The 10555-nt window shown below is 46.0% G+C and overlaps 1 protein-coding gene across 2 annotated transcripts in view; it reads left to right on the top strand.

The window, feature by feature from the left end:
• Positions 1-10103, top strand: part of SERINC5 (serine incorporator 5) — a 58073-nt gene extending 47970 nt beyond the window's left edge. For both annotated transcript variants that reach the window (XM_015571634.1, XM_015571635.1), the window contains 4 exons: positions 3851-3917; positions 6663-6702; positions 7655-7799; positions 9764-10103. In XM_015571634.1, the coding sequence (XP_015427120.1) occupies positions 3851-3917; positions 6663-6702; positions 7655-7799; positions 9764-9911 (400 nt within the window). In that variant the 3' untranslated portion in view covers positions 9912-10103. The remainder of the gene's footprint in view (positions 1-3850; positions 3918-6662; positions 6703-7654; positions 7800-9763) is intronic.
• The last annotated feature ends 452 nt before the right edge of the window (positions 10104-10555 follow it).

The raw sequence follows: 10555 nt of genomic DNA, 5'->3' as shown, positions 1-10555 counted from the left end.
CGGGCTCCCGTCGTGGGCTGGGGAGTCGGTGCCCGAGGCCGCCAGCAGCGTGGTCAGGCTGTGCCTCATGGGGCCCGGTGGCCGACCCACGTAGGCCCCGCGACGACTCACCCTTTCATAGTGTGTATGCACATTAAAGGGAGAAGAAATCACCCATTTTCAATGGAAGTCCAGGATTGCTGGGGCTGAATTTTCTGTAAGATCATAGAAGGCTCACTGTGCTGTCTTCTTACCTATTCATGTATAGGAGTCCCCCCTACACACGCGTCTGTCCCCGCCGCCCCCCTCCCCCCCACACACACACACATACACACACACTCACACCACTTTAGGGGCTCTCATGATGACTTCTATCCTCAGTGTCTGGTTCTTTGTTCCAAGTCCTGCTGCTGACACACTTGCTGTGAGTGTGTTTTGCTCTTTTGTGGTCTCAGCTTGAAGAAGGGCTCGGCCCAAACTCACTCCCTGGATTTCTGACCGAGGCCACCCTTTCTCCAGACCCCCTTCTGCTGCCTCCAGGCATCACTGTGAGGAGGAAGTGTCACAGCTTGGACCCCATGCACGAGCGCCCCAATGGCTCATTCTATAGGCCGGTCTCCCCACACCCCCCTCGGCCTGGCTCCTTGTGACAGGCCCTGGCTTCCCCCAACTATTCCTTAATTCCCTCCTTGGCCTCAGGATTTTGAGAGTATTCTTCTGTTGGTTTCAAGTTCAAGCTGTCAGACTGGATAGGATTCTGGAGTCAATCGAGTTCAATCCTCTCACTGTACCTAAAAGAAAATGGGTATGGAGCCTATTCCTACAGCTCTGCACCCCCGATTTCAGGACACCTCTCCTTGAGTCTCTTTTGCTGGGCTATTTGGAGAGATGGATCAGAACTTTTCCCCTTGTGTTGGCTTGGAGTAAGGTCCATTCTTCACTCTGGTAGAAAGATAAGCTAGATGACTCACATAATTACATTATCAGGAGGCACTTGTGTTGTGAAACATTACCCAGCTACTTCAAATTCCTAGACAGTTTACACAAGAAAGGATTATATTTTCTCTTAAGCATAACAAAAACTGGATATAAAGTTATAAAGGCTAAGAAAGAATCTTTATTAAATTTCCAGCTGGCTGGTTGAAAATGGGACATTCACAGCCATGTTGCATACTGTGTGAACATAGATACAAGGTTGGTAAGTTGGCATTAGAGAGATTGGCTTAAAAAGAGAAAAATTCGTGAATCAAGGGGGCTACCTATTCTCGTGTGTTCTGGGCCTGATACTCTGCCTTAAGAGAAAGGGAGGGGGTGTATCTTACTTTGGGAATTCTCCACTTGCCAGCCAGCCAGCTAGAAATTCCCATGTTCTGCACCGGGACCTGCTGAGGCCTGCCCCACGCTCCCCAAGGACTCCGGTCTCCTTTGGGAGCTGTTCGTCACCATTTACACAGCAGCGGGAACGTAATTGAATTCACCACACAAAGGCTGGGAATGGCCATGGGACCTCTCAAAGGCCTGCCCTGCAAGTGTGTGAGGGAATCAGAATCTGTGGTGTCCCATAGGAAAGTCTGCACATGGTTTTAGAGATTTTCTGTAATCTGGGGGCATTTGGCCAGTGCGTGAGCACCTGTGTTTGAAACACGCCGTCACTGTGGGCAGGGGTTCCTGGGCAGAGTACAGAGAGGCATCTTATCTTTTTGGTTATCTCGATGCCTGAAAGCCACTGCTGGCTTTTTGTGACGGGGACCAGGCACCGCGGCCATGCTGCCGTGTAGTGGACGTTCTCTATGGGAAAGCATTGTCCCAACCAAATACTGTTAGTCTCCTGCGCCCCCCACAGGAAGTCCTGGTTAATACCACTCACATTTTAGGTCTAGGAGATAAGAGATTATGGATAATCCGGGAATTATTTTACAACAGTTTGTCTTGCGCTGACCAAACAGATGGGTCAATAGCAGCCAGAATGCAGACAGTAAGAATTTTCTGTGTTTTGTAACAGCTTGTAAAAACAATATTTTCTTAATAATCCCAAGAAGAGTGTTTTGTGGGGAAAGGCCACGACTGAATAAAGACCTTATTTTACAGTAACATCTACTTGTAGAAGTCACACATCACAATGAACTGAATATAGGTTCTTCAAGAAGGATACAAAGTTCCCCTTTCAGTGCTGATAGTGGAAGTGAAGCTGCAAAAGTGCCAGAATCAAAGCTTTGTTTTTCTGGAACGATCTATTGCAAAGAATTTATAAAATGAATATATATATTTTACTCTCTTTAAATCATCTTTTAGATGAAAATTCCAGATACTGACTGTTCCTAAAATTGAAAGTTATATTTATCCCCATGGAAACTGTATACTATCTTAAATCATAATTCAAAGGCACAAAATATAGCACACTTAAATGCAGGAGCAAGGTGCAAATTTCTTGGGTGCACAGCCATTGGAATGTTTTTGTCATTCATCTACCCAGGCTTAGAGTCAGGAAGTGAGAGTGGAGTGGGCCTCAATTAGCATCCATCTGTTCAAAGCAGAAATGAAAGTGATGCTCTTGGTCTTCAATGGACCACAAAAGAAGCAGTAGCGTGGATCCCAGAGGACCTTTTTATGACTAAGGCTTTTTATTGTTTACTAGAAGCCCAGTGCACAAATTCATGCACATTGAAAGGGAATTAATTAGAAGACATATTTTAGAGGCCACGAAGGGACTGCAGGAGGTTGGCTCCAGGGTGTGTCTGGCCCGTTTCACCCAGTCCCAATCGGCCAGACCCCAGCAGCAAGCTAACCTACTGGTCAGAGCATCTGCCCCTGGTGGTCAGTGTGCATCATAGCAACTGGTCAAGTGGTTGACAAAACGGTTGACAAAATGGTCGACCAATCGGTCGAACACTTAGCATATTAGGCTTTTATATATATAGATTTGCATCTCATTGATCTCTTCTCTCCTTGGGAAAGAGGATGATAATGAGCAGAGAAGGCAGTGTTTCCTCATGAGGTTTATTTGGTTGAAAAGAACCTGCTAATTCCTGCCTCTACTAGGCAACACTCCCCAATCTGTCACCCTCCCACACACATACCACTCTACCTGCCTCCAGATTAGCACCGAAGCTGCATTGAGGGCAGGGATTTCGCTGAGTCCCCAGTGCTTAGAATAGGTCCTAACATGTGGCAGGCCTTCAGTATATATTTGCTAAGCAAATTTATACAGTTAGATGGAACCCTAAGTATAATTTGCTTAAAATGCCCCCCCCCCTTTCCCCTAGGGAAAATAAATACTTTTTTTACTCCTGTAAGTAAAATTTTATAACATTTTACCTCTCAAGGTATGGGGAAAGTGGCAAGAAGATTTTTTTTTAAAAATCACATCCACAGCTAGTTAGTCTATATTGAATTTCTAAACAGAAAACCTTGTTCTGCTATAGGCTGATTACCACAGTAAGTAATGTGACCTTTGTTTTTCATGCCCTGGATTTTTATTGCCGTCTCTGGGTTCCTCTGTTGCTTTTGATCCCTTCTAAGTGAGAATGGTCAAAGGGAGGGGAATGATAAAAGTAAAATCAGAAAATTATTTTGGCAGTTAAGGAAAGAGAGGCAAAAACCAAGATAATGGGACCGAAAGACATCTTATTTTTCTTTACAAACTTCTCTTTGCACAAAATGATCTAATGCAATTCATGTCAACAACATTAGCTATAGAATCAGTCAGCCAGTTTTGGAATACAGTGGATATTAAATAGACTACGTTTATCTAAGCGGGGAGGACTGTGGGTGTCGTGAGTCTCTCACTGGACATTGGCCAGCGGTCCTGCCCTTCCTCTGATGGGACATAGCACGCCCATGTGCTCTGCTGACCTTTCTGTTTGTTTCCTAGTTTGACATCGACAACGAGATCGAGTTCTGATGCTCTGCAGGGGCGCTCTGCAGCTCCCGAACTGGAAGTAAGTTCCTTTCCTTTTCCTGTCCTGCTTTTCTCAGAAGACCCACTTCCCAGGAAGGCTTTGTATGTTTATTTATATCTTTATTGATCTGCATTCCATGATCTCAAGAAGACAGTTTTTATTCATAAAGAAATATCCTATATATACTATGGGATTAAAATCCTTGCGTTTCCTCCAACAAGATTGGCCTCTTGTGTGGCATCCTGCTGCCCACCTCCCACCAGAGGCCGGGGTGGCCTTGTCAAGCTGTTCTTTGTTCTTCTGTCATAATGGAATGTGTGTGGTTTTCTACAATTTCTAGTCCATTCCTCTGTTTTATACCTGCCTGTGCCCTACATGCATAGCACAACTGTGAGGCGATGTAATAGCTGTTCCGAAGGAGGAGAGAACGATGGAGAAGGGGAGGAACCGCATCTGCTGTATGCCACACGGCTGAGCATTGTCTGTCCATTAGCTTATTTAAGGGTGTCAGTTCCATCAGGTGGGCATTTCACTGGGTAAAGAATTGTGAACAATAAATGTCCAAAGAATCATACTGGTTGGCAGATGCCAGTGGTCAGCAGAGTGTATTTTATTACATTGGAACATCCAGGATTTGAAAAGGTCTAACCAGATGGAGGCAGCCAGGAAACAACTCAGCCCTGACCCCAAGAATGGAAAGTCCAGTGATAGCTAAGACTTGTGGCACTTGCTATGTTCCAGGCACTGTGCTAGGTGCTACATATGTCACTTCATTTTATCCTCATAAAAACCCAATGAGGGTTTTCTCTCCATTTTGCAAAGTCATTTAAACTTTTGATTTGCCAGCATGTAACCATGAGCCTGTGTTCCTAACCACCACTGATACCAAGAGCTCAGCTGCTGCTCCTGGCCTGGCTGGGCTGGGAACCCTGCCTGGCATCCCGCCCTGGCTGCATCCTAATAGCTTTCCCTGGATTTAAGAGCCCTGGCTTATCTGATGGGCGCTTCCTTCTGCAGCTGCGTCTCTGGGGATGGTCTCTCTGGCACCTGACCTGGAGAGAGGGAACCGTTGTGAAGGCTTGTCAGTCTGCCAGCATCATTCCCCAGCTCTTTCTGTCACTTAAAAAAGAGACTGAATAAGAGAATGGCCTCTGGAAGGCAGGCATTTGTTCTCACCATCGACTGGGTGACCAGCTGCTGGGGTGGTACCTTATGGTTTCAATATCCCTATTGTGCACAGATTTAATGTGCAAAGAACAGCAAGTCTCTAAGTACGATTTGAGAGAGGGTGTTTTTCTTTTTCCGAGGAAAATGTCCGGTGTCTCCTCCGGAAGTGGGGAGCATGCAGGGTGGGTTTGCTCCCCTTGCATCACATTTCACAGGGTGCCCCTTTGAAAGAGAGCTCGTTTCTTGTAACTGAAGCTTCTGAAGAACTGGGATCCCAGCACACCATGTCTTGGGCCCCCTGAATGAATTAGTGAGTCTTTGTGCCACTCGATGCAAGATTCTGTCAAGGCCAGTCCCTCTATTGCAAGGTCCGTTGATGTAGGAGGGAAACAGGGACGTGGCCATGAGGTGGATAAATGGGGTGAAGGCCTAGGCTCCCATGTCCTTGTCCTTGGCTCTCTGTTCTTTGTAGTAAAAATACTATCAGCCAGAGTGTCCAGGACCCAGCACTTCCCAGACCTCCTTGGTACTTGTGTTTCTTATCTGTTTACGAGCGTACTTCTGAAGTCATGTAGTTACTGTTCATAACCTGATATTTTTAAAATTAAGTTTATTATGTTGAGTAAGTTCGTACGAAATTTGAAAGATACCAAAGGCTCTTCAAAGGGAAGTATCCCACCATCCCTGTCCCCAGCACCCCGTGCCATTTGAGCAGCCTGATTTTTACAGGAAGTGTAAGTAGGCCTCCTGCTTCCAGATCCCTTAGCGTTACTATCGCTGATTTTCCTGGCCCCACCACTTCCTAGATGTCACATGCTACTGGTTGCCTCTTGTGAGTCATGGGCCTTGGAGTTCTCATCCTGCACTCATGTCCCAGCTCCTTTCACTAAGCTAGTTGCCTGACCTCAGTTTCCTCAACTGAAATAGGATAATCATCCCAGCCTCTGAGGTTGGAGAGGGTTTAATGAAGTAGCGAGTAGAGCGAAGCACCAGGAGTGAGCTCCATGAGAGTGGGGACCTTGTCTCATTCACTTTGTGTTTCAGGTTGAGTTTTTCAGAGGCAGCCGCCCAGGTAGTTTGATGAGCAGATTTGTTAGTGAAAGGAAAGTGAGAAAAGAAAGGGAAGAGGCAGAGTGGACAGAGGGTGATGTTGAAGGGCGCTGCAGGCCCGACACATCTTTGCTGACCCCAACAAGTGCTCCAAGGAAGATGTGACCCATCGGGCCTGTCCCCCAGGAGTCAGTGGCTGCTCCCTTTCACCGCTGCTGTGGGATTCATTCCTGTGGCTTGTCCAGGACGGGCTTGCCCTCGGGCAGGGTGACTGCTGGGACAAAGCCTGGGAGCTGCAGTGTAGACTGTCTGCCACAGCAGGCGCAGGAACTGAGTGTGCTCCCTTGAAGGCAGCTCCCCTCAGTCCATTGTGTTTCCCATCACCAGCACCCAGAGCATCTGGGACGAGCAGGTGCTTTGTTAACACCTCCCGAAGGGGTGAAGTGTGCAGTTCCGGGCCTGGGATATAATTCAGACGGGGGCGGCTTGGCACGCAGTGGCTGTTAGTGCTTTACTGGTGTGGGAAGCGGAGAGCAAGTCACCTGACTGTTGGTTTTGCTCTCTCAGGTAGCTCGGTGTTGCTTTTGCTTCGGTCCCTATGGAGAAGGTGAGTAGAGAACTTGCCCTCTATGCATCTGTGTGGCCCTGCAGACCTGTCGCTCTAGTCTGTAGGCATTTGGGATTCACGGACAAATTACCAAATGGTAGGGGGAAACTTTTTTTCCACAGCCCATTTACCGTGTACGTACTTTTCATACTCTCCCCAAAGGGTTGTGAGGTTTTCTTGGTTTGTTTCGCTATTCTGGCAGGCAAGAAATCAGTCTAATATTTTGGCTCATATTTAAGTTATACAGTGAGATTTAGAGAAGCAGAAAGTACATTTTTTAAAGGAATGAAAATTTGGAAAATACCAAGAGATCCTGACACCATAATTTGGACCATTCTTTTCCTCAACTTAACTTTTCTTCTTGAATTGGAGGATCCCGGGGGCTTGAGGAGTTCTCTACTCTTTCTCACTTTCTTCTGAGCTTATAATAAGTTTTGTGTTTTTAATGGCTTTTTCCCCCCTGCTCTATTAAATAGAGCAGCTCAGTTGGTTAGTGCGTGGTCCCTACTGGTATATGCCAAGGTTGTGGGTTCAATCCTTGGTCAGGGCACATACAAGAATCAACCAGTGAGTGCATAAATAAGTAGAAAAACACATTAATGTTTCTCTCTCTCCCTCTTTCTCTCCCTCTCTCTCTTCACCCCCCCTCCCCCCCGCTCTTTCTCTCTCTCAAATCAATAAAAATAAACTTGACTTGATCCTTCAATAAGATTTAAAATAAATAAATAAAATATATGGGATGTTAGGTAGCTCATCCTGTTAAGGAAGGTTCTGGGGTAGGGTGGGGGGTTTGTGCTTTTGGCCTAGATGAAAATGCCTTAAGGTACAAGTGGCTTTTGGCATCTTTCCTATGGAACAGCCCCTGGATTGAAGCAAGTGTGTCTTTTCTAAAGCAGTCAGTGTGCATGTGTTCGTTCACTCATTGAGCTGGTGCTGGCTTTGTGGTTCACAGACACTGAAGATCCGCAGAATATGAAAGAGGGGCCGGGCGTCATTTATGATGAGAAGAGAAGCACCGTCTACAGCTATTCCTATTTCCACGGAGTCTTCTTTTTGGCTTCCCTCTATGTGATGATGACCGTCACCAACTGGTTCAAGTGAGTGGCCCGCCTTCGTAGGGGTTTTAGAAGGGGAAGTCTTTATAAAAGCAAGGTGAGTCCTGTTCCATATGGTGCTGAGGCACAGAGCAAATCTCCAGGGTCAGCTAAGTGGTTTTCCAAGTCAAGCTGTGCTCACCTTTAGCGAAACAGTTCAAGTTTAGTCTAGTGGCATACTTTTAACCCTGGGGATTGCCAAGGCTTACTTCAACTTCAAAAAAAATAGGAAGGTTAACTGCATATGGGTAGTCTTGAAGAACATAGTAATGGTAATGGAGGAAGTACTTGGAATTCTTAAGTAATCATCTGCTTTTTAAAAATTGTATTAAATTTATTGGGGTGACATTGGGTAATAAGATTACAGTTTTCAAGTGTACAGTTTCATAATACATCATCTGTATACATTATCTGCATTGTGTATTTATCCCTTTTCTACTTTGTATTTTGTCTTTTTTTTCTTCACACTTTCATGACAGAAGCTTAAAACAGTTTTAAAAAAACTAATATGGAAATATAAAAAGTAACAGTGACTCCCTCCCCCAACCACTGCTAACAATATGGTATATATTCTTCTATTCTTTTTCTATGCATTTGTAATTTTTATCATAAATATGATTACACATATTACCCTCCCCCCCTTGAGGTTTTTTGTTTTGTTTGTTTTTTATTAACCTGGCAGTATAGGATACACCTGGCTTTCCCTGTCACAGCATAGAGACTCTTTTCCCTGTCACAACATACAGATTCTTTTTGCATTATTCTTTAATCCAAACTTTATGCTGGATACGAATGTGATATAAATTAGGATACACCTGGGCTAGGCATTTAGGCTTATTGTGCTTTCTATTCATTCCGCACACATTTGAGTGGCTCCCACGTGCCCCACTGTTCTGGGTGCCAGGGCTTAGATTCTAATGGGGGAGACCGTGAACCTAGCCAGATACAGTGTGTCAGATCGGGGTGAGTGTTGGGGTGAAAAATGAAATGAGGAAGAGGAATGAGGAGTACCTTGTGGGGTTGGGGGTGGTCGGTGGTGGCTTCAAACCGAGTGATAATCTTCCCAAACATCTTCTTGAGGGAGAAGATAGGGAGGGAGCTTCTGATGCTTCCCCGTGATCCTTTGAAAATTCCTGAGAATTTCTGGCTTGGGAAACTGAAGGAAAAAATGGAGGGAGCTGTGATCAATTAGGCAGATAGTGAGTGTTGAGGATGTGGGGAACTTGGAACCCTCCTGCACCCCGGGGAGGACTGGAAAATGGTGCAGCTGCTTTGGAAAGCAGTTTGGCAGTTCCTCCAAATGTTAAACATCAAGTTAGGACATGATCTGGCAACTCTACTCCCAAATATTACATCCAAGTGAAGATGAGACGTTTATGGCCACACAAAATCTTGTACACGGGGTGCACAGAGGCAGCATTGCTAATAACCAACAAGGGGAAACAACCCAAATGCCCATCAACTGATGATGGGTAAACAAAACGTGCTGCATGCAGACAATGGAATACTGTTCAGCAATAAAAGGGCGTACAGTACTGACACTGCTACAGCAGGGATAAGCCTTGAAAACATTGTGCTGAGTGAAAAAAGCTGTCCCAAGAGGCGACATGATTCCATGTGAGAATGAAAATGTCCCAAATAGGAAAATCCATTAAGACCAAAAGTAGATGAGTGACTGCTGGGGGCAGGAGGAGGGGAGGAAATGGGAGGGCAGCTATGGGTGCAGGTTTTCTTTTTGGGGCGATGAGAATGTTCTAAAGTTGACCATGGTGGCGGTTCCACAAGTCTGTGCACATGGAAGTCCTTGAGTTGCATGCTTTAAGTGGGTGTGAATGATATAAGAATTCAGTTGTTAGGAAAACAGGAAAGGCTGGAGGGGGCAAAAGCAGGGAGACACTTGGTAGAAGAGACCTTCTCCCACGGGTTCTCGTCCTACGCTGACCACGATGGCTCTCTCGTTCCCACAGCTATAAAAGTGCCTACATTGAAACCTTCTTCAGCGGGAGCTGGTCCATCTTCTGGGTCAAGATGGCCTCCTGCTGGATGTGCGTGCTGCTGTACCTGTGGACGCTGGTGGCGCCCCTCTGCTGTCCTTCTCGGCAGTTCTATGTGTGAGGCCTGCAGCCGGAAGGGACGTCCTGTGAGCAAGTGTCCCAGGAGTCTGAGCACTGACTGGCGCTTTTTGAAAAGCTGGCTTCCCCTGGCTTTCAGGGGAGGAAAAAGTCACCTGATGAGCTTTTTAATTCTGAAATTCGAAAAGAAACTACCAAGTTATCCCAAAAGAATTGAAAATTTTAACCAAGTTGATCCTGAGTGATGCTATGTTTTGTATGTGTCTTACCTCTGAAAACTGGGGTGGAAGTTAGGCTAATAGTTTTCTTCTGCACGTTTTTACCAAAACAGTTTGGAGTATGACACCTCACAGGGGTAGAAATTTACCTTCTGTGGCCTGTCATTCTTATCCTTGGAATAGAAAACATGCCAAAATCTTGGGCCTTCAGCCCCTGACAGAATGCAGACCCCTGTGCACACCTGGGCCTGCGGGACCCCGCACACAGCCCCCTGGTATTTATAGGGCACAAGAGGCAGCACCTGCTTTTAGCGCCACTTGTGCTGCTTCCTCCGGGCCCCCAGACGTTTCCCTTAGAAGTTGTGATGCTGGGAATCACATCTGCCGTTGTCCTTCTGTTGCCCTTCCTCGAGGTCCCCTCATCCTTTCTGGGTTCAGTATCTCTGTTATGTGACAAAGCACAATTTGC

This window comes from Myotis davidii, unplaced genomic scaffold (assembly GCF_000327345.1).
Source record: "Myotis davidii unplaced genomic scaffold, ASM32734v1 scaffold44, whole genome shotgun sequence".
Classification (NCBI taxonomy): Eukaryota; Metazoa; Chordata; class Mammalia; order Chiroptera; family Vespertilionidae; genus Myotis; species Myotis davidii.
The sequence above is the reverse complement of the archived record's forward strand: the minus strand, read 5'-3'. Positions and strand labels throughout refer to the sequence as shown.